Genomic DNA, 24,441 nt, shown 5'->3' with positions numbered 1-24,441 from the left:
AAATAAATAAAAAAAATCTTTAAAAAAAAAAAAAAAAAAAAGAATGTGGATATAGGTAAATGGAATGTATTTTATTTTATTTTATTATTTTTTTTAAAGATTTTATTTATTTGCGAGAGAGAGAATGAGAGAGAGAGCACATGAGAGGGGGGAGGGTCAGAGGGAGAAGCAGACTCCCTGCCGAGCAGGGAGCCCGATGCAGGACTCGATCCAGGGACTCCAGGATCATGACCTGAGCTGAAGGCAGTCACTTAACCGACTGAGCCACCCAGGCGCCCAAATGGAATGTATTTTAGAGGTAAGGTTCAGATCTGCTTTCAATTTAGGGTGAATTTTCTCTCAGTTGTGCTTCTTAGCCTGGTCCTTCAAAATGTCTCAGACTCTTTTTAATAACTTCCCCAGGATGCTTTTAACAAACTCGTGGATATGGGGTAGTGTATTAGTCAGCTAAGGCTGCCATAACAAAAGACGATAGATTGAGTAGCTTAAACAGTAGAAATTTATTTTCTCACAGGTCTAGAGGCTGGAATTCCAAGATCAAGGAGTCAACAGGTTCTGTTTCTCCTCAGGCCCTCTTGGCTTGCAGATGTCTGCCTTCACACCATGTCCTCTTGTCATCTTTATTCTGTGTTCACACCCGTGGTGTCTCTTCTTAAATTGAAACCAGTCCTATTGGGTTAGGACCCCACCCTTATGACCTCATGAACCTTAGTTACCTCTTTAAAGACCTTATCTCCAAATGCAGTCACATTGGGGGTTAAGGATTCAGTATATGAATTTTGGGGGCACACAACTCAGTCCAAAAGAGGAAAGCCATCACCTAACTTAACCCTCTTTAGACCTTTCTTAAGCAAGGGGGCCCTTAACAGGGGGAAAATGATTCTCTTAAACCTTTCACTTAAGCAATGTATAAGTAAATATCAAACAAAGAATTAAGTTGCTTTCCTTGAACACTGATAACCTCACTTGTTTACAATTACAACTATAAATGGAAGTTCTAATATTTTATTTTACCTACCCTAATCTGTCATCTTGTGTACAACTTGGACTTGATGATCACCTTTGGAGTGATCCCCATAGGCAAATAGCATAATTCTTTTCCACTGTCGAGAATTATGCTACTAGTTTCAACCAACCTCCATGCTAATGATTATGACTAGTATAGAGAATAAAAAATGATTTTCCATTTACTCTTGTAGATTCTTGGCTGAGAGCCCCCTGTAATAAAGGGGAGATTAACAGGAGAAAAAATAATTTGTATGTGTGTACAGAAGCCCCCAAAAGATAGAAGACTGGAAAGGCAGTGAGATAATTGAGGCTTATATATCATCCTTAGCTAAGGAAAGGGACAGAGGTCTGGGACTTCAAGGGGGAGAAGGCAATTAATGGGAAGGTGAGAAGAGGAAATGCTTGGTAAACAAAGATTGCCCTGCCATACAGAAAGTTTCTCCAGTAAACAAGTGATCTCTGGTATTAGCTCTCTTCATGGTACAGGCCTCCTTTCTAATATAAATGTCCCTTACAAAAGGGTAACTTATACTGTTTTCAGAGCTTCTCCTGTGTCTGCTCTTTCTCAAAATAATCAGGTCAAAATAATCCTTATGACAAAGGGGTGGCACATTATTGGGGTGGCACACTACCCTTCTTTAGCCACAAGAGAAGTAGTATAAAATCATAGAAACAATGCAAATCCATCCATCATTTTGAAAAAGTAATTCCACACACATTCCTACTAATAATTAGTAGAAGTATTTTTCTTAATTGTTTATGTAATAGAATCAGTATATTCACGTATATGTTTCAGATTTTCTGTTGACTCATTCATTTGTTTATTCAAGAAGCTACCAATTATTGTCTTTACCATGTGAATCACTTAGTTAATACTTTTTATATTATGTGAGTGTGGTACAATTTTTCTCATTTTATACATGGGGAGACAAATATTAAGGGTCCAAGTAAGTTTCTCAGGATCAAGCAGAGAGTACGTGTCACAGCCAGGCATCCAACCACAGGTATGCATGACTCCAAATCACATTCTCTTACCTACTACAGCCTTGAAAACCATCCATGTGACTGGCATTGGCATATGTATGGAGGACAAGAGTTAATAAGACATACTTCCTGCCCTGAAGAATCTTACATTTTAAATAAGGAGACATATATGTAAATTAAAAAAGTGTTATGGGATTATGAATGTTACAATATAATCACACACAAATTACAGAACACAAAGAATCTGGCGAACCACTTTACCTTTTGAGGGCAATCAAAGCTTCCAAACAGAGGTATCACCTTAACCGAGTCTGAAAATGTGTCCATTATTCAGATAATGGGAGTAGGGGTGTGGATATAGTAGCAGAGGAAAGGAAGTAAACTGAGGGCAAATGCAAACAAGCATAGAGATGTTTGGGAACAATCATTTTGGAAAAGTATATATACTGTCAACAATTTATTAACCTATTAACTGGGATAATGGAAAATGGAAGGAGGACACAGGTAGAACATAGTTCAGGCACAATTAAACACAACTGTGATACAGGATGAATATTTAATACAAATGTATGCAATTAAAATGTTCAAATGGTCTGCTCTGTTATCTGAGCCTCCTACTGCTGTTTCTCCACTCCCTGTTTCTAATGAAAACTATCTTAGCTAACATCAATTTTCACTGAATAAACTCTACGTTTTCTATTTTCTAAACACCCCAGCAAGCAGTTATTTGGAGCTGCTTTGTCTTTGTCAGCTAATTCCTCCCTCTCACTGTCATTCTCTCCATTATTGCAAGAATACTAGTTCACTGGCAACACAGTGAAGACATCCACTTGGAAATTAAATTACCTGCCATTCTCAAGTTTTTCTCCCTATAACCTCAGACTGCCCCGTCAGCTCTCAATGAGGCAATGCTCTCAATATAACAATGAATTGAGACTTTAGGGCCATAACTGTCACTTCAAGGTCACAAAGGCTTCAACCCAAAATTCTGGGCTTTGTTCTGCAGTGCTCTCCATCCCACCTTCACTGTCCTTTTCCAAATTCTCTGCATTAGAAAAAACAACAAAAACCAAGTCTTAACAGAGCAAAGAGACATCTAGTTCCATCACAGCCATAAGGAACAGATTTTTGCATAGGTTTTAGACAGACTACGGAGAGCTGCTCCTGCACCAAGGAGCAGCTAACAGGCTAACAGACCGCTGCTGTAAGCAGACATATCCACCTCTGATGGTCCAGGTGGAGGGGCGTTTCTGATTTGCAGTAGATACAATGCAAAAATGTAATGGCTTCTATATAATTGGAAATGATAGACTCATCCTGATGTGTAGGCATTTCTCTTACTCACAGTTTTAATTACTTTTCTTTACAAATAAGTTGCCTTTTGATTATTTCTATACATGTTTCTGCCATAACATGGTTAATCTACCCTGGGTAACTGAAAGTGGACTGCAATTCAATATTCCTGGAACACGGAGCACTGGGGGCAGTGATAGATCTGGTGATGGAAAATTCAGCAGGCTTCACATCATGGATGTCCTTTGTGCCCTGCTTAGGGGGTTGGCAGGGGAAAGCCATTGGAGAGTTTTAAGTACCAGAGGAGTGATACGCTCAGATTTGCATTTTGGAAAGATCACGCTAGTGTTTCCTTAGCAATGAGAGAATGACAGGTGCTGAGGCTGAGCTCAGCAGTTTCATTGGGAATGGAGAGGAAATAAACATCCCTGAGATAATAAGGGTAAAGAATTAACTGAGCTTACTCAGAATGGCAGGCCCTTGGGTGAGACAGTGGAGGAGGTGAGGGACAAAAAGACGACTGCCTGGTTTTTACCTCTGATGACTGAATGGAGGTCCAGGTGATTCTATTTTATCCTCCAATTTGAGAATCTTATTTTCAGTGTCCTCAGTCATCCTCTCCAGAGGGTATTTCTCTGACTCTTTGACCAGGCTTAAAGAGCAGCACCCTCTTGGCTGTGTACATCTGGTTCTAACTCCTTCTTAAATAGACTAAACCAGTCATCTTTTTTTTTCAATGGCATCTAACTCCCTATCTTCAGAAGCCTGAAGGTTCCCAGTTTCTGACCTATTCTGAAGTTCTGCAGTGCAGAGTAGCTTGCATCTGGCCTCTTCCTTTGCAGGTCTAGATTTTCATTTTATCTATAAAGTCAGCCACCAATTATAATCTGCTTTTAACCTACTACAATTTTTATAGCCAGGATCTTTTTTTTTCTTTATAAAGACCTCCTTGTCTTTATAGGCTTCTGCCTTTTTCATTGCTTTCTTATAAATTTTGGGGTTTCAGAAGAGAATAGAGATAATAGAATTGCCAGATAAAATATAGGATACCCAGTTAAACTTGAATTTCATATAAATGAACATTTTTTGTATAGGTATTTTTTAGGACATACTTTACAAAAATTAATTGTCCTTTATCTGTAATTCAGATGTAACTGGCCATAATGTTATATTTTATATTTTAAATATAAAGGGCTAGTTTTTGATGAAATATAATTTTTAAATATGGATCTCAATACTTTTGGTATGGTTCAATAAAGTACATATTCTGAATATTTAAAAAATAAGCTCTCAAATTTGATAATACATTTTAAGAAGTCAGGTATTATTAAAACTTTAAAACTTCATATTATAATTTTAAAATATAATAACTGAAACATATATTTCAACTGTTTTTAATTTGGGACCAAACTTTATATTTATCAAGTAATTTTGCATTGCAGGGTATAGTGTTATTAGGTCTAGTGGGTATACATTTTTATGCACAGAGCTATGCAGTAGAAAGAGCATTGAAATTCAGTTAATACCAGCTGAGAGTTCCCACCATGCTTCTGCTGTGTGACCTTGGAGAAGGTCACCTTCTGACCTTCTGTTTGCTCATCTTTAAAACAGAGGGTGTTTTAACACATCACATCTCATTTATGATGATTAAATGAGACAGTCATATTCACTTATGTTCAGAGCCTACCAAAGGCCCTGGAACTTAGCACATTTCAGTAAATTTATTTCCTTTGTCTCTCCTCTCCTCTCCTCTCATCTCCTCTTCTCCTCTTCTCTCCTCTCCTCATCCCTCTTCTCTCTTCTCCTCTCCTCTCCTCCTCTCTTTCTCTCTCTCTTTTGAATGAAGATTTTAGAGACTGTATGGCAGAATCAATTTATATTTGTTATTTATGTTAATTCTTTAATTTCATAAATTCCTTTTAATATGTCTATTAGTAAATGTATTTGTTTGCTAGGGCTACATAACAAAGTCTCATAGACTGGGTGGCTTAACAGAAATTTACTTTCTCACTATTCTGGAGCTTGAAATCTTGAGATCAAGGTATCAGCATGCTTGGTATCTACTGAGGCCTCTCTCTATGACTTGTAGATGGGTGTCTTCTCCTCCCTGAGTCTTCCCTGTGTGTGTGTATCTCCGTCCTAGTTTTCTCTCTCTTTCTCCCTCTTTCTCTTTCTTTTTTGGATACTGGTATAATTAACATACAGTGTTATATTAGTCTCAGGTGTACAATATAGCGACTCAACAATTCTATACATTACTCTGCTTCTTGTTTTCTCTTCTTATAAGGACATTAGTCATATTGGATTAGGACCCATCTTAATGACTTCATTTTAACTTAATTATCTCTTTAAAGTCCCTATCTCTAAAAACAGTTACATTCTGAAGTCCTGGGAGTTAAGACTTCAACATATGAATTTTGGGAGACACAATTTAACCCATAATGGTGGAGTAGAGATATTCATAATTGCTGACATCAAGTGAAGCAAGCAGTCTTTGCATTTTGGTAATTTCTGAAGATTCTAGTATATTCAAGTCAATAACAATGTGAGAAAGAAAAAGTGAGAGAAACATCTGTGATTCTACGTAATACATAGTAAAAATCAAAGTCCTTTGTGTTAGAGAGATCCTTGAAAAGTATATTTAAAAAGATATTTTAAAAAAGATAATATCAACAGGGAATGGGAGAGATGGCTTTATTTAAATGTTTTCTGAGTTACGATTTGTTATGGGAGATATTTTTAGGGATATTTATTTCCCTAATCATTTTGCATGTATTTAGGAAACTTCTGCATCATGCTCAGTTCAAAAGAATGCAAAGCACTGTGAAGATATAAAGAAGTACAAGACAGGATCTTGTTCTCGAGCTTTCATCTCTGGATAAAAAGTCAAAATTAGTACAAGTGAAAAGAAAGGGAAAAGCAACAATTAAATATAAAGCCATGTGATTCTGTCTGTAGATAGCTTTAGCATCAGTGAGAAGGAAGAGTAGATGTGGGACATGCTAGTCTGAAATACTTCGCTGAGGGTGGGTTCTACCTGTGCGATGAAGGGGGACTATAGTGGAATTACGTGCACACGAAGGTGGGGAAACCAACATAAGTAAAAAATGGAACTGTGCGTATTCTTCATAGCACTAATAGAAGTTGCTAGTTATTTTCTTTCCTAATTTTTTTTTTAAATTGTGATAAGAACACTTAACATGAGGTCCATCCTCCTCACACAAAATTTAAGTGTGCAATACAATATTGTTAACTATTGGCACAATGTTGTACAGCAGATGTCTAGAATTTACCCCTTTTGTATAACTGAAACTTTTTACCTGTTGAAGGGCAACTCCCCATTTCTTTCTCTCCCCAACCCCTGGCAACACCATTCTATTCTGTTTCTGATTTTGACTAGCTTAGATACCTCATATAAGTGGAATCATGAAGTATTTGTCCTTCTGTGACTGGCTGATTTTACTTAGTGTGATGTCCTCAAGGTTCATCCATGTCGCTGTTTATGGTAAAATCTCCTTTTTTTTTTTTTTTTTTTTGAAGACTTAATTTCGTTAGAGCAGTTTTAGGTTCACAGTAAAATTGAGAAGAAAATACTGAGATTTCCTATGTACCGCCTATATCCTTACATTGATAGCCTTCCCATTATCAACATTCTCTACCAGAATATTTCCTTCATTATTAAGGCTGAATAATACTCCATTGTATGTCTATATCACATTTTCTTTAACCATTCATCCTTTAGTAGACATTTAGGTTGTTTCTGTATCTTTGCTATTATGAATTATGCTGCAATTAACATTAGAGTGTTAGATCTCTTTGATATCCTGACGTCAGTTTTTTTGAATATATACTCAGATGTGTGGGATTCTAGGTCATGTGATAGTTCTATTTTTAATTTTTTGAGGAACCTCCATACTATTTTCTGCAGTGTCTCTGCCATTTTATTTTCCCAGCAGCAGTGTGTGCAAGGGTTCCAATTTTTCTATAACCTTGTTAGCATTGTTATCTTTTCTTTTTTAAACTATAACCATCTTCACAAGTGTGAGGTGATATTTCATTCTGGTTTTGATTTGCATTTCCTTGATGATTGGTGATGTTGAGCATCTTTTCATATACGTGTGGGCCATTTGCATGTCTTCTTTAGAAAAATGTTTATTCAAGCCCTTTGCTCATTTTCAATCAGGTTATTTATTTATTTTTTGCTGTTGATTTGTGGGGATTAAAGTTGTTTCTTTCCTGTTTGTTTATGTATTTCTTTCTCCATCACTAGAACATAGAATCTATAAAGACAGACATTGTGTTTCATTTTCCCACTATCTACATAGTACTTTATGAATATAATAGATGCTCAATATTAGTTGAAAAATGAATGAATAAATGAGTATTGTAAGGTGATAAGAGTGGATTAAATGCATGTACTAGAGAGAAATTAGAAAGACATCTTAGTAGGTGGAATCAATTCAGATTATGTCAAGATTTAAAAACCTGGTAAGGAATTTTAAATTTGAGGCAGTATATAATCAGGAAATTTGAAGAATCTTGAGCAAGAATTAGGATTGATGAACGGTATGTTTTTAGAGGACTGCAACGACCTAAAATAGTTTTTCTAGTCTATCCATGGTCCTAGTTTCATGCTGGTCAGTACTGAGATGCCTGCTATCCAAGTCTTTATAGTCTTTCCTGGGTGTAAGTTTCTTTGGTCATGGTCCTCAAGGACATGGTTCTTTCTGTTCTGCCTCTTCTCCCATTTATTTGACAACTCCGTACTGCCCCATCAGAATCCAATTGGTTATCCTCAGAGACTTTTTACATAAACAGGGCATGGTTTTGTGTTACTTCTAGAAGCTCCTCCTGCCCTGAAACTGTAATCTAGATTAAGTTACATGGCCACCTCTATGAGCAGGAGGCTGCAAAAGAATGTGCTTGGCATTTTGAATGTTGTCTGTGGAAATGATTCTTCTTTAGCAAAGTTGACAGGGAGGACAGCGACTTTTGGGTAAGTCTGACATGGAGTCTGACATAGAATGACTACCTTCTAGTGGTTAAGGATAGAGTTTCTTTTCATTTCATTTCATTTCATTTCTTTTCTTTTTTCTAGTCAAGTCTAGTTTTTGCAATTATGAATAAGTCTGTAAAAATCTGTGTAAGTTTTTTGTGTAGACATAAGCCTTTAACTCCTTAAATACCAAAGAGTAGATTGCTGGATCACATGGTAAGAGTTTTTTCAATTTTGTAAGAAACCACGAAATTTTCTTCCAAAATAGCTGTACCATTTTACATTCTCAGTCAGCAGTGTATGAGAGTTCTTATTGCTTCACATTCTCACTGGTATTTCGTGTTGTCAGTGTTCTGAATTTTAGCTATTTTAATAGGTGTCTAGTGGTATCTCATTATTAGGTTACTTTGCATTTCTCTGATGACATAAGATGTGGAGCCTCTTTTCATATGCATATTTTCCATCCGCATATCTTCTTTAATGAAGTGTCAACGTCTTTGGCCCATTTTTAAAATTGGGTTATTCATTTCATTATTGTTGAATTTTAAGAGTTCTTTGTATATTTTTGATAATGGTCCTTTATCAGATGTACTTTTTGTAAATATTTTCTCCATGTCTGTGGCTTGTCTTCTAAGTATTGATATTTTCTTTTGCAGAGAAGTTGTAATTTTAATGAATCTATTTTATCAATTATTTATTTCATGGGGTATGTCTTTGATGTTGTAACTAAAAAGGCATCACCTTGTCCAAAGTCATCTAGGTTTCTCCTGTTATCTTTTGAGAGTCTTATAGTTTTGCATTTTACATTTAGGTTCATGTTCCATTTTGAGTTAATTTTTGTGAAAGGTATAAGGTCTGTATCTAGATTCATTCTTTTGTATGCAGACACCCAGCTGTTCCAGTACCATTTGTTTAAGAGACTGTCTTTGCTCCATTGTATTACCTTTGCTCCTTTGTCAAAAATCGGATGACTATATTTATAAGGGTATATCTCTGGGCTCTCTGTTCTGTTCCATTGATCTGTTTGTCTATTCTTCTACCAACACCACACTGTCTTAATTACTGTAACTTTATAGTAATTCTTGAAGTTAGGTATTGTCAGTCCTCCAACTCTCTTCTCCATTTCATTCATTTTTGAGAAATACCTGCCAAATACCTGGGTCTGAATAAGCATAGATTGTCTGTCAGTTGTTCTTTCAAGTAAAGAATGGTATTCTATGAAAAAAGTAGCTAATTTTCAAAAAAAGAAAGAAAGACGGGAAAATTCAAAAAAAGAGAGAGAGGTAAACCAGGAAACAGACTCTTAACTATAGAGAACAAACTGAGGGTTACTGGAGGGGAGGTGGGTGGGGGGATGGGTTAAATAGGTGATGGGGATTAAGGCGGGCACATGTAGTGATGAGCACTAGGTGTTGCATGTAAGTGATGAATCACTCCGTTCTACATTTGAAACTAATACTACAGTGTATATTAACTGACTGGGATTTGAATAAATACTTAAAGAAAAAAAAGTAGCTAATTTATCTTGCAGCTTAAGCAATCTCATAAATAAATTTCTTCCAGACAATTACAGTTTAGCATGCAGCAGAAATGCTTTATGCACACTTCCCACTTTACCACACAGAATATTAAAAAGACATGTACTGAAGGATCAAGATTTAATAAAATTAGTACTTGTTACTGTCCAGTTAAAGACATTTTTATGTAAAACAGGCTGATTTTTCTTTTTTTTCTGTAAATGCATAACAGTGGAGTATCCAATGATTCCAAGTCAGATTGGTGATGCTGGCTATGTGACTTTTTAGGCTAATAGTCAACTTATCTTTTCTTTTTTATCATGTTATCTATTTGCCCTTTTCCTCTGTATTATGGAAGATTTTCTCAACCATGTATTTTTTAATGTTCTAAGAGTTTGTCTTTCATTGTTCCTTATTACAGCATCTTTAATTTTTCTAGAACAAGACATACACTTGAATATCTTTGATAATTTTTAAAGATATTTTCTGAATTATGTTTATGTGTCTTTATGTCTATCTTAGTGTTTGGCTTTTTTCATTGGACTGGAGATTCTTGGTTTCCCATAATGTATAACAAAGGAGAACTGGGTGTCTATCACGGGTTTCCTCTTCCTTCATGAAAATAAAAGTCTTTTTACTTGGTATCTTTCTGGAGATGGGGTTTCTCACTGGGAGCTCTGCATAGCATTGGACACCGTGACTTGCAGATTTTGCTTTAGATTGGAGTTAGGGGTCAGATTTGGGGTCTCCCAGATGCCAGAATGAAGATAACATTATTGCAGGGCACCAGACTTCATATTCCAAACCTCTTTGCTGAGTATTTTTAAAAAGAGCTATGGTTATGTATTTAATTGAGACTTCTATCAGTTGTTAACCCTCTGTAAACTCAGGGCAAGGGTTTGGGGACATGGTGGTGGTAGGTGATATTACATATAAAAATATCTTCACTTAATTTAAATCCTATTTTTAACCTTTATTAGCACTCCCACTATGCATATAGAGAGAAGACTAAACTCCATCCATCAATGGAAGGGGACACTAGAGGTTAAATTAACACCATGGGCTCTAAAATCAGGGCTTGTTCTAGAATCTGGGGCTACTATTTATTGTATGGCCTGGGGAAAACTACTTAACCTCACTTTGTCTCAGTGTTCTTCTATAAGATGGTTTAGTAATAGCAATACTTACCTAATAGAATTGTTGTGAAGATTAAATGAATTACTCTATCTGCAGTGTTTAGAATTAGGCATTGCACAAAATCAAATTCAGTAAAGGATGATTATTGTTGATGTCTGTATTACTATCCTTCTTGCAATATCTGAATCTAGGCTTTGGTTCAGTCAAAATATCTTAGGATTTGAATAAGAATAAATGTCCTGTGAACCATTTTGAGTCTATTTTTGTGTGTGGTGTAAGGAAGTGGTCCAGTTTCATTCTTCTGCATGTGGCTGTCCAATTTTCCCAACACCATTTGTTGAAGAGACTGTCTTTTTTCCACTGGACATTCTTTCCTGCTTTGTTGAAGATTAGTTGACCATAGAGTTGAGGGTCCATTTCTGGGCTCTCTATTCTGTTCCATTGATCTATGTGTCTGTTTTTGTGCCAGTACCATACTGTCTTGATGATGACAGCTTTGTAATAGAGCTTGAAGTCCGGGATTGTGATGCCACCAGCTTTGCTTTTCTTTTTCAACATTCCTCTGGCTATTCGGGGTCTTTTCTAGTTCCATACAAATTTAGGATCATTTGTTCCATTTCTTTGAAAAAAGTGGATGGTATTTTGATAGGGATTGCCTTAAATGTGTAGATTGCTCTAGGTAGCATTGACATTATCACAATATTTGTTCTTCCAATCCATGAGCATGGAACGTTTTTTCCATTTCTTCGTGTCTTCCTCAATTTCTTTCATGAGTATTTTATAGTTTTCTGAGTACAGATTCTTTGCCTCTGGAGCACTGGGTGTTATATGCAAACAATGAATCATGGAACACTACATCAAAAACTAATGATGTAATGTATGGTGATTAACATAACATAATAAAATAAAATAAAATAAAGAAATATAATATTAACTGGGGAAAAAAGAATAAATGTACTGTGAAGGTAAAGACTATTTTGTTTTGTTCATATAATTAAATAACTTCAACTTCTAGGTAAAAATTGATGTGGTCCCAATCGTCATTAATTATGTTTTTCTTGAAAAGTCTAAATTGTTCAAAACCTTTATATTTATGAACTTCATTTTGAATTATTGCCTTTCCTTAAAATTTTTAATGTATTCAACATGGAGTCTTAGAAAGAACACAATTTTTGGAGATAGGAAGACCAAATATATAAATTTGATTAAAATAGTTAATCTCTATGAATCTTAAACTCTTCATCTATAAAATGAGAATGGTGGGCGCCTGGGTGGCTCAGTTGGTTGAGCGACTGCCTTCGGCTCGGGTCATGATCCTGGAGTCCCAGGATCGAGTCCCGCATCGGGCTCCCTGCTCAGCGGGGAGTCTGCTTCTCCCTCTGACCCTCCTCCCTCTCATGCTCTCTGTCTCTCATTCTCTCTCTCTCAAATAAATAAATAAAATCTTAAAAAAAAAATTTATAAAATGAGAATGGTAATAGATTCCTTGTAGTTTTGGTATGATAGTTTGAAATAAAATAATAATAAATGTATCATTTTCACCAGCATGCCAGCTTCTTTAAGGTCAGGACTATTTTTTTTTTTTTTAATCTGTGGCACATTGCAGGGTCTCTACTAAGGGAGATATTCAATAGATGCACTCAACACATACACTGAACAGTTTACATTATTAAAATTTTGAAGGGGCATGAGCTGTGCAAAAAATATAAAAAGAGGTTACTAGGAGGAATTCAGTAGTGGGGAGTACTAATTATTAAAAACTTACATATTGCAAACAAAGAGTACAGTCTTTTTGTTTATAATTGTTGTTTGGATATTTGGTTGGATTTTACCGTCCATTTACAGATACAATACAGAACTACTGTGATCATGTTTAAGTATGTAAATAATATAATATGAATTCCATATTAATTTGAATATGCTTTTATTTACATTGTGTGTCCTTTTTTCCCCCTTTTTTTAAGAAAAAGAAAAGACAAAACTGGCGAGGAGGGAGAAAAATTTAAACAATAAAATATCACTGTGGTTTTTATTTTTTAAAGAGTAAAAGTGATTTCATGGTTTCCCTTAGAAACAGAGTTTGGGACTATAATGAAAGAAATCAGAAAGTATTATACTTTAATAGCTGTTTACTGTTATTTAATAAGATGATTATCTTTTTCATAGAAGAGATCTTTTCACTTTTATAGATAAGAAACTGTGGTGGGCAGACCAAAACTTAGCTCAGCTGGGAACCTGCAGCAAAAGAGATGGAAGAAACCCCACTGTCCTGAGAAATAAGACTTCTGGTGTTGTTCATATGAAAGTGTATGATAAAGAAGCACAGCAAGGCAAGTCACACTGTAATGAATTTGTGCCGCTTCTTGAATATATAATGTTCTTCTTTTTCATATTCTTTTCTCAATTCGACAATTGAAAGGTTTGTATTTTTGCTTCCAGTTAAAAAAGGGGGGGGGGGCAAATGCTCCTTATTACTGCAGAAGAAATGCCTTTAACGTAGGTGTATAATGAGCTTTCAAAACATTAGCAAGGGCTTCCAAGGAATCTTAATTTGTCATGTCTTCAGGGAGGTCTTATCTAGTTCTTGATTCAAAAATGTAAGAATGAGAAAAAATTCCCAGCCAAATATATACAGTGTATCATTAAGCCCAGAAACTAAATGAATGAGGGGACTTCAAATGGACTATGTCAACGTAAGAATTTCACATCCAAAAGCACTGCATTGTTTGGCTCTAAGCATTTTGCTTTTTTGTTTTTGCTTGTCCAAATGGTGTGCAGTGAAGTGGAGTGAGAGTACTAACAGATGGTTTACATAGGTGGACTTGTCACATTGCCCAAATGGCAATTACTTTAGAGACGCCAGCCAGGACAACCCCACACCTGCTAGTCCTTTCTTAGTTTTTGCTTCATGACCCATGACATTAGCAGAACTCTTTTCCTAGAAAAAATATTCTTCTGTATTATACTTTCTTACTTTAGTCTCTGCTATGAAAATCCTTAGCTTTACATACTTTTTTTCTTGGGAAAAACATTTCAAGAAAATGTAAAGCGGCTTTCATCTGAAGGATTTGGGCATATAGACCAAAACAGAGAACAGTAGGGATAGAAATAGTGAACCAAGGGAATCACTAATTCTGAAGACCGGTGACAACCATCAATCAGGCAGAATTTATTGGAGGTACCAATTGGGAGCCATACTTGCCCATCCAGAGACAAAATGAAGAACAGATTTCATGGTTGCTTTCCCTTTACAGAACATAGGCCAAATTTTAGTATGAAATCACTCCTGAAATTTCATGAAAAAAATAAATTAAAGAAAATAATTGCTTTAAAACAAACAAACAAACAAACAATGAAGTGATTACTGGGCTCCTTTCATAGTTTAGAAGACACTAATACCCAAACTCTTATGCACAAATCTTTATTTGCTCTCTGACATTCAAAAACTTTTTTTAATTTTTAAATTCTTATGTATGTATGTATGTATGTATGTATGTATTTTTAGAGAGAGAGAACGGGGACAGGAAGAGGAGAGGGAGAGAGAGAATCTCATGGCAGGCTCCACCCCTGAGGAGCCTTGGGGAGCCCAACCCTGAGATCATGACCCGAGCTGAAATCAAGAGTCTGGCGCTTAACAGACTGAGCCAACTAGGCGCCCCTCTGACATTTTTTAAAAAATCACTATCTATCATGAACAGGAGTGTTTTCACTAGCAGTTCTGTAATGGAAGATTTCTGTATCAAAATAAATAATTTTGCTGGCATTCAAGCCATGGGGAATAGATTATCTAATTGAGAATAAAACGCTGGTACTCAATAAATAAAATATCATGACATTTTTGTGAATTTCAATACAATATATTTTCAAAGTATAAAAACTTATAGTGCTAGGGGCGCCTGGGTGGCTCAGTCGGTTAAGCGACTGCCTTCGGCTCAGGTCATGATCCTGGAGTCCTGGGATCGAGTCCCGCATCGGGCTCCCTGCTCGGCGGGGAGTCTGCTCCTCCCTCTGACCCTCCCCCCTCTCATGTGCTCTCTCTCTCTCTCATTCTCTCTCTGTCAAATAATAAATCTTTAAAAAAAAAAAAAAAAAAAAAAAACTTATAGTGCTATGATAAAATTTAGTTCATAGTCTGTACTTACTGAGATTATATCTGAAAACACATTAGAAAATACAACAGGAGAGATATATTGTTTCCAAACAAGACATTGAAAAATATATATATTCATTTTTTTTTTCAAAATATGAACAAGCACATGGTTTGTTTGAAATTGTAAATTAATATAATTTATAGAGTTTCCCTAGATACAGTACCAATAAAGTTTATTGGAGGAAAAATTTCTTATATTATGTTTGGCTCACTTTTTTTGCTCATGTTAACAAAATTTTCTTCATCTTGTAAGGGTTTGGTCCTACAGGTAGAGTTGGGTATTTTACACATTGTGAAAGTATTACTAACTTGACAAGGACCTGAATACTTAGGAATTAATGGTATAATATGACTAAGCTTAAGATTCAGTGGAAATACTATTTTTACTAAAAGAATGTGCTGATTAAATCATCTGTATTAAAGAGAATCGCATTAACAGAATCATGGCAGGTACCTTAAAAGCTTCATTAGTATGAAATATGAGCAATTTAGGATTATTTAAGGTGTTAACATTACTACCTCTTTGGATTTCAAAGTACAATTAGCTACTTCATTTATCATTTTTGACATAGATCACTGGAGAGCTGAGACTTCTCGTTAGTCAAGTGGACTTTCTAGCTCCACTAGGGAATTGGGGCATGAGGTTTGAACATCAGTCTCACTGCAAAATATTAAGCCAAGCTAGTATTTCTAACTTGCTAGATAATCACTACCTAAATTACTGTTTTTAAAAATCACTCTAATATTTTTCCTACATCAATTCTTTATTTAATAGGCAGATACTTAGTGTAAATAATGACTCATTTCATTTTTTTCCTTTTTCTCTCCTTCACTGGTAGAGACTAAACAAATGATACATGAAATGTATGTTATACAACATAATTGTTAACATAGGCTAATTTTATTATTTCTCAAAAAATGAGCATGGTACAATATACTGCTATTACTGCAATTATATTTAAAAATGCACAGTTCCAGAAATTCCTTTTTCTTATTTCTTAACATATGCCTGATATCATCAAGATTATAGAACCCTATTTTTCTTTTTGTAATTTCATTCTCTTCCTGAATCTTTTTTTTTTTTTTAACTTCAACTTCCTTGTTTCCCCTTCTCTCTATTTGGTGTTTCTTCAAGCTTTCTATTAAAGCATTTCTTGTCAATCTCTTCTCAGCTTTTCAGTCTTTATAGTAGTTGAAATAAATCTATATCAAAATGCAAATTTCCATAGCTTGGCATGGCATTAATATATGTTTATATGTTTTCTATAAGATAAAATATGCATAAGGTCAGTACAGATTATTGTAAATGTGTAAATATAACTGTCTCATTAAAATAATCAGAGATCTGAAATTTCATCTTAGTATATAAGTCAACTTGAGGAAAGGGGGAATAAATGAACTCATCTTCATTAGTTTATATAGGAGATAAAAGTAATCATTTCAACAGTTCAGGGCAACTCTAATCTTAGCATGTGGCCCTGTATAGGATGGAGGTCAGCATTGACTGAACTGGTAACTATAGGAAATGAGCAGAGAGTGTGGTAGCTCTCTTGGTGAGAAATCTCCCAAATTGAGAGTATTTCACACTTCAAAAATGACAGAACTCATGACAGCTTCAGTTGAACAATTAAATCCCATCAGACTATCTTGAATTCAGGAGATGAGAAATAATGAGCTGCATTGGTATTTTGAATTTTCCATAGAGCACTATTGATATATAGCTTTCATCATGCTTTGTAATTCTCACTGGATTTACTGCACTTCATATTAGAGCTTGAACATCCAGTAAATGGCACTGCATGTCCTAGAATAATAAAAATGTTGTAAAAATGGGATATTTAATGAACTTGCTGGATAAGATTGTAAATTACTTAATGTCGCGCTACCAGCTTTAATTAGCACACTGGGCCTAAATTAGTAAATTCAGTGGAACATCTTTATAGAATGCCTACCTGTGATTACCTGACTAATATTTGTCATTGCTACTACGCAGGAATAAGGAGAGTTAATATGCCAATTAATTAGATGACTCTTACGGGTGTCTTTTAAATATATTTTGGGAGAATTATGTTCCGAGGAATAGCAAAATTTATTTCCTCGCTTTCAAAAATTATTTAAATATATATATCTCCTTTCTTTTAATGGCATAATCTTTAAGTTGAGTTAGTAATATAATTTAACAGCTATTTATTTGACACATTTGGATAAAGCATTCTTGAAAAGGAAGTAATTTTAGAGTTGAAGTGAAATATCATAATAAAAAGATTTCCTAGTTTCTGTGATCTTAAAAAGCCTATGACAGTATTCTTGACAAACCAATTTCACTTGCTCTTCTGTAGCTGTGAATCTTCTCATGCATTGCCATTTGCTTTTTAAAAAACTGTTTTTTTAATTATTTATTTTGAAATTTATCTTTTGAGATCTAATTGACATATAGCATTGCCTAAGTTTAAGGTATATAATGGGTTGATTTGATACATTTATATATTACAATATGATTACCACCTTAGCATTAGCTAACCCCTCTATCACATCACATAATTATCATTTCTTTTTTGTGGTGAGAATAATTAAGCTCTAATCTCTTAGCAACTTTGAATTGTAATCAAAGTTTAATTGATACTATAAATTAATTATAGTATTGCTGTGTATAATCACTATAAATTAAATTAGATCTCCATTTACATTTTTGGGGGAGGGCAGACTTCAACTGCAATATGATACTTCAAATTATTCAAGACAACAAAACATCATACTAACCACTATGAAGCAGCTGCATTTATAAATCAACAAAAGCATATTTGTTCGAATTATTGATATCAAATGATACTCTTTTTATTTTTCTTGAATATTTCTTTTGCTTGCTTTTCTCCCATGCAGGCAGCAATTCTTGCCAACTAAATAATGGTGGATGCTCTCAGCTGTGTTTGCCAACATCTGAAACTACAAGGACTTGCATGTGTACGGTGGGATATTATCTCCAAAAGAACCGCATGTCATGTCAAGGTATAAGAGCTTGAAAATTTTAATTCTGATGCATTTACTTTATTGATGAAAATTTTAAGCAACACAAATCAGTTAAAAAATAGAAAAAATGATATTAGCTTCTTATTAGGACAATGGTTTACTGCTTAGTCTCATATATGTAGGATTGTTATTACCTAAAAAAAATTAAGTATTACTGTTCTTTAAAAGTCGTAATTAGTTATTTTTTGGAACTGCAGTTTTTTATCAAACTTTCAACCAAGCCCAGTAGAAACTACCTTCAACTTGAATAGGCAAGGGTTGAGGTAAAAAGCAGTGATTGATTGGTTACAATTACCATTCAATCTGAATTCAGTTATTCTTTTAACTATTTAAGAGAAAATACAAAAGACTTGGGAGGGCTTAGATTTGCTTAACTGAGAGATAAGATCACTGCCAAAGAACTGGAACCTAAATCACCCATCTTCCTATTTCATGTTTCATAGAGTCTAGTTCTTAGTCCCAAAGAAATTTGGTTCTAGGATGATCTTTCTATCCAATGATCATAGCTTAATTTTATTTAAAAATGTTTCAATCTGGGGTGCCTCGGTGGCGCAGTTGGTTAAGCCTCCGACTCTTGGTTTTGGCTCAGGTCATGGGATCCAGCCACTGTTGGGCTCAATGCCCTCTGCCTCTCTTCCCCCACATGTGTGTGCCCACACTCTCTCTCTCAAGTAAATAAATCTTAAAAAAAAAGAAAAAGAAAATATGTGTCCAAAAACATGTTTTGGCATATTAGAAAAATTCATAAACATCAGCATGCAGACTTCTGGTAGTCAGCTTTTATGTATGTGCATATTTTAGAATATACTTTTGATACTGGACCAGCGAGGTATTAGCAAAAATTAAGTACTTGGTATTTTTTGGGGGTTCAAAATGGTTTAAGAAGACTAACTTTATTAGAAAAACAACAGTGATGTAGCTATCTAAAATCATATATAAAATCGGGGTGCCTGGGTGGCTCAGTTGTTAAGCGTCTGCCTTCAGCTCAGGTCATGATCTCAGGGTCCTGGGATCAAGCCCCACATAGGGCTCCCTGCTCAGCGGGAGGCCTGCTTCTCCCTCTCCCACTCCCCCTGCTTGTGTTCCCTCTCTCGCTGTCTCTCTCTCTGTCAAATAAATAAATAAAATCTAAGATCTTTTTTTTAAAAAGCCTTTAAGAAGGGACACCTGGGTGGTTCATCGGTTAAGCGACCACTTTCAGCTCAGGTCATGATCTCCGAACCCCATGTTAGGCCCTGCGCTCAGCAGGGAACCTGCTTCTCCCCTGTCCTCTGCCCCTCCCCCCCCCACTTGTGCAATCCCTCTCTCTCTCTCTCTAATAAAATCTTTTAAAAAATGAAAGATGTAGGGGCGCCTGGGTGGCTCAGTCATTAAGCGCCTACCTTCGGCTCAGGTCATGATCCCAGGGTCCTGGGATTGAGCCCCACATCGGGCTCCCTGCTCGGCGGGAAGCCTGCTTCTCCCTCTCCCACTCCCCCTGCTTGTGTTCCCTCTCTTGCTGTGTCTCTCTCTGTCAAATAAATAAAATCTTAAAAATAAATAAATAAATAAAATAAAACAAAATAAAACCATATATAAAACCAAAGTTTGTTATCATATATAAGCAACAAGATAACTGGGCATTAGAAAAGAGGGCGTAAATTTTGGTTGTGAGGCCAGGTATGTTTTCTGGAATCATCTACCTCTGTGTTTATGAAAGTTTGGTTCCCAGACCAGTAGTGCTGTCACTACCTGGAAACTTTTCAAAAATTTAAATTATCAGGCCCCTGGGATGGGGGCTTCAGTAATCTGTGTTTTAACAATCCTTCTAGGACATTATGATGCACACTCAAGTTTGAGAACCACTAATTTATCTACCTTTCAACTAGTCAGAAGTGTAGCATGCAATTAAAAATTTTTAAAAAGGCTAAGAAATATGTTTTATGAAAAAAATTAAGAATGTTCAAAATAATGCTAGTAGAATGATTTTAATTTTAAATATTCATTCCCCTCCACCCCCCCAATTTAGGTATAGAGTCATTTCTTATGTACTCTGTTCATGAAGGAATCAGGGGAATACCTCTGGAACCAAGTGACAAAATGGATGCATTGATGCCTATATCAGGAACTTCATTTGCTGTTGGGATAGATTTCCATGCAGGTAAATAGCTTTTTATTCATAATTTACGTATGATGTTTTTACTTGATTTATTATACATGATGGAAACCTTTCCCTCTGTACTCTGATAGTCAAGAAAGCAAATTAGTAATGAATTTTTAAGCCTAATACAAATTGTTCTAAATATGTTTTCCTGAAAAAAAATCAGGTAAAAATTTCCTAAAGTATAGCATTTTAATTGCCAGTGCCTTAAAACGCCATGATTGGCATTTGGTTGCTTCATTTTTATTTTTATTTTTTTAAGTGACACTTTGACTTTTATTCAACTATAGTTATAAATATATACAAAACATTTTGATTGATTATATACTTAAAACATAATCTAATTTAAATATTTATATATTTATTATATATATTATATAAATAATTTATTATATATATTATATAAATAATTTAAAATATTTCCAGAATGATTATCTATTCTAATATAGGTAGTAGCAAATGAATCCAAATAACAAGGAAACAGTTATAAATGCTGTGCCATTTAAATTACTTTTGAATACGGTATGTATCATTTTGGAGTAAGATTTTACCTTTTCTTCTTCTTTTAGCAAACAGTGAAAGAAAGCAAATTCGATGCTAACATTTTCCTGTGGCTAAAATAAATGTATGATTGGAAACTGGTGGTAGACACTGTCCAATTTATTGAAGTAAACATGTTTTCATGTGGGTGTGCTAATTGCTAAATTCAGACTTAGTATAAGCATTAGATATGCTTCTGGTATTTATAGTCAGATCTATCATCCTACACTTGTGTCTAAACTTATAAAAGCAAGTCTCTCTACTTCTCCTCAAGCTAAATCATATGCTTCCCATATTAATGTTTTAGTGCTGAAGATGTACATGTATGTTTACAGTATTTTTTTAGTACTTGTGAAGACTTAATTCTATCTAATGTTAAAAAGCAAGTAGTTCTTTGATTTATAATCTTAAAAAAAATCTTCACGCATCAGCCTGTGGAATTCTGGTTGTAAGCTTATTTTTTTCCCCTCAGCTCTAACACATTTTGTTTAATCATGTGTTAATGAAATTCCTGGCTACAATTTAATGAATTACTGGGGATCTTCACAAACATTTCAAAGATGACTTTTCTTAAGTAAATTATTTTGTACCAAATGTTTGGAATCATATACAGGCCAAACTTCCTACATTTTTAAAAGGACCTTTCCTAAAAGGAAATTCAGACAAATACAGTGTATTTTGTTGAACAATAGGTAAATTTTGCCAAAATCACAATGTGATTTTTGATCAAGCAAGGCTGTTTGATCAAACCTCATTATACACTGAAGGCTCACTACCCTACCATGCATAATCTACCCTGCCTCTTAATTACATGCATCTTATTCTTTAGAATTTCATCATATAGGATTTAGTAAGTACAAAACTAAGAAAACTTGAACTTCTTGAAAAGATGTTGTGTATGTATGCATATATTTTTAGTAAGTAAACATAATCCCTTGTTTTAGCTGTTATAACGTATTTGATTCTTTTAAAGAGTTCATAATGATTTTTGAAAGTATTTGGAAAATTTCTGTGAGGTACGATATTAAAACATTTGGTGGTATAAATGTCCTGGTTAGATCATTAGTGAATCTCTTTTTTCTTACGGGTAGACTGATTATGTGCATAAATTGAATTCACTCTCTGAGGCTTTATACTGGCCCTGAAATGGTTAAGTTTCATATAATGTACCACGACAAAGGATATTTTTATTTGCAGAGAATAGTACTCTCCCTATTTCTAGATTTCCAATAATTATTAATAGCATAATAAAATTATTTTGCATCAGATAGTTTTTCCCCAGAGAAACTACTGGTTGTTAGTCAAAACTTTGTGTTCTTCATATCATATCTACGATATTTTTAAATTCAATTCCTAGGAAGAAATTGTTTTTAGAAGATCTATTTCTTCTTCTAAATGTAAAAGGATGTAAGCATATGGAATAGTCATACAAAATTAGAATGTTCAAGAATGTATCAAAATCCCTATTGTTGATCGGAAAACAGCAATGCAAAACTTGCTTTGAAATCAGAGGGTTGGAGACCTAGGATAGTAAAACGTATAGTAGGAAGAGGTAAGACTTTTGCAACAACTCAGATTCTGGTGCCGGTTCACCCTCTTACTACCGTGTGATGTTGTGTAAATTACTTGATATTTCTGAGGCTCAGCTGCCTCACTTTTTGGGGTATGGGACTATTAAGATTAATGTATACAAATGTTTGACTCAGTGCTATGGGAGCTATGAAAATAGTAGTGATACCAAATAATAGAAAGTAATAAATTGTAAAAATTTGCATGTGTGATATATGTGTGTGTAATATATATATTTACAAACATGCCCTGGAAGCTATATTTCAACTTCTAATTAGCGAAGATTTCCTTTTCTGTTCTCTGGACTGATACTATACTTTCTGTTCAGTGACCTGCATAGAACAGTTGTTTCTTAACTTCTTGGGGACAGAGAGAGTAGGTTAGTAAAATTCCCTAATAAAGATGAACTTGATTATGATGATAATGAACAGTAGGGAGAGCAGATATTTAAAGATTAAAAAATATTGCCAGTTATTTGAAGTCATTAAATATAAACGTAGGAAGCCAGGAGACAGTGCGTAGATAAGGAACAAGTAAAATACTAATGATGATGATGGCAGTGGTGGTAATGAGAGCCTCCAGCCACTTCTGCCCATACCTTTCGTGCTTCCGTCTATTTTACAGTCTGATTCTTTACTAATTGTGTTTTATGAAAATGTATTAGGATCAGAATAAGTGTCAGCCACTTGATTTATGATACCATTATAGACAATATATAAACTCTGTGGCTTTATTGAGTGAAGTCGCTTCAGGGAAGAAGGAAGGAAAATGTCTAGATTGCTCCTGAGCGAGGTAGAGAAACCAATTTTGGGTGCAGCAACTTTTTTTTTTTTCTTTTTCACCACGGCCATTATGTTTTACCTGATCATAAGTCCTTCCACTATTAGTTCTCTTTGCAGATATTCTATTTCCTCTTTTTTCATTAATGGACATTCACCTCTGTGAATCCCTACTTTAGGATCAATCAAAGATAAAGATGACAGAATGGAAGGGCACAGAAGATCCTTATTCTAAACAACAATGACAAACCAAACAAAACTCTCCCATTACAATAAGGAGATGGTGTGAAGGAGAATCTTTTCTTGAGTATAACCACCGTAATTTATGTCATAGTATTTTATTACCACAGTTTTACAGGGATAAATACATTGTTCAAGCCTGTGCATTTCATGAGGATTAACAGATCTCAGTCCTGCTGGGTTTTGGTCCTAATGAATTAAAGTTTTCTGCAGTGAAAGGATTTCTTTCACCAGATGAGGCAATACTGGATAGTATCCACAGGAAAAAGAAGACCCTGTGGCTAGATTTAAAATGTTCAAAGCATTTTTATCACTTCACTGGAAAAGTCCCATTCCACTGGAAAAAAAATAAGCTTTGAAAATCCTTGCCTGCTGGGTGATATTCCTCCTGATGAATGAATATTGAATTTGATGCTTTAAAGGATATGTTTTAGTTAGGAGAAATACCTTCAAAACAAAGCCCATTGCCCCAGTTAGTAATGTGATCTTCAATAAGTAATGCTCTATCCAGTCTGCCCCTCCCCTGCCTTGAGGATATTTATACTTTTTTATAATAATCACATAATAGGATATTGCTTGAAGAGAGAGGAGATTCTATTCAGAGAATGGTTATTATTATTATGTTTTTTTTTTTTTTTGGAAAGTAGTCACATTTATTGTAAAGAGACTTTGCAGTGTGGAGTGGCACATACAAGATCTTTCAGAGAATGATAATTTATCCGCAAATTTCAAGCTTATATTCTTTTTTTCATCTTTTATCTTTTTTGTTCAAATTTGAGTCATCCAACTCAATATTAACAAATGTTGATTATGATCTACCAGGTGTAGAATATCACAGCTAAGTTGCTGTAGAGAAAAAAAGATAAACAAGGAATAGTTTCTGAGGTAATGCATGTATGGATGATTTGTAGGGTTTTTTGTTTGTTAGTTCTGTTTTTTAAGAGAACATCAAAGGACTGTTATTTGGATGTCATTGCTTGGCATTTACCATGGGGAATATTTTAATGCCTTTTTATACCATCACATAGTGATCTGGCTATTAAGACAATAAAAACACTGAA

The 24,441-nt window shown here is 34.8% G+C and overlaps 1 protein-coding gene across 1 annotated transcript in view; it reads left to right on the top strand.

Moving 5' to 3' along the window:
• Window positions 1-24,441, top strand: part of LRP1B (LDL receptor related protein 1B) — a 1,499,204-nt gene that overhangs the window by 959,826 nt on the left and 514,937 nt on the right. Inside the window, exons 33-35 of the mRNA XM_044913608.1 lie at window positions 13,125-13,269; window positions 17,970-18,091; window positions 20,121-20,252. Coding sequence (XP_044769543.1) covers window positions 13,125-13,269; window positions 17,970-18,091; window positions 20,121-20,252 — 399 coding nt within the window. The remainder of the gene's footprint in view (window positions 1-13,124; window positions 13,270-17,969; window positions 18,092-20,120; window positions 20,253-24,441) is intronic.

This window comes from Neomonachus schauinslandi, chromosome 3 (genome assembly GCF_002201575.2).
Source record: "Neomonachus schauinslandi chromosome 3, ASM220157v2, whole genome shotgun sequence".
NCBI lineage: Eukaryota > Metazoa > Chordata > Mammalia > Carnivora > Phocidae > Neomonachus > Neomonachus schauinslandi.
The sequence above is the reverse complement of the archived record's forward strand: the minus strand, read 5'-3'. Positions and strand labels throughout refer to the sequence as shown.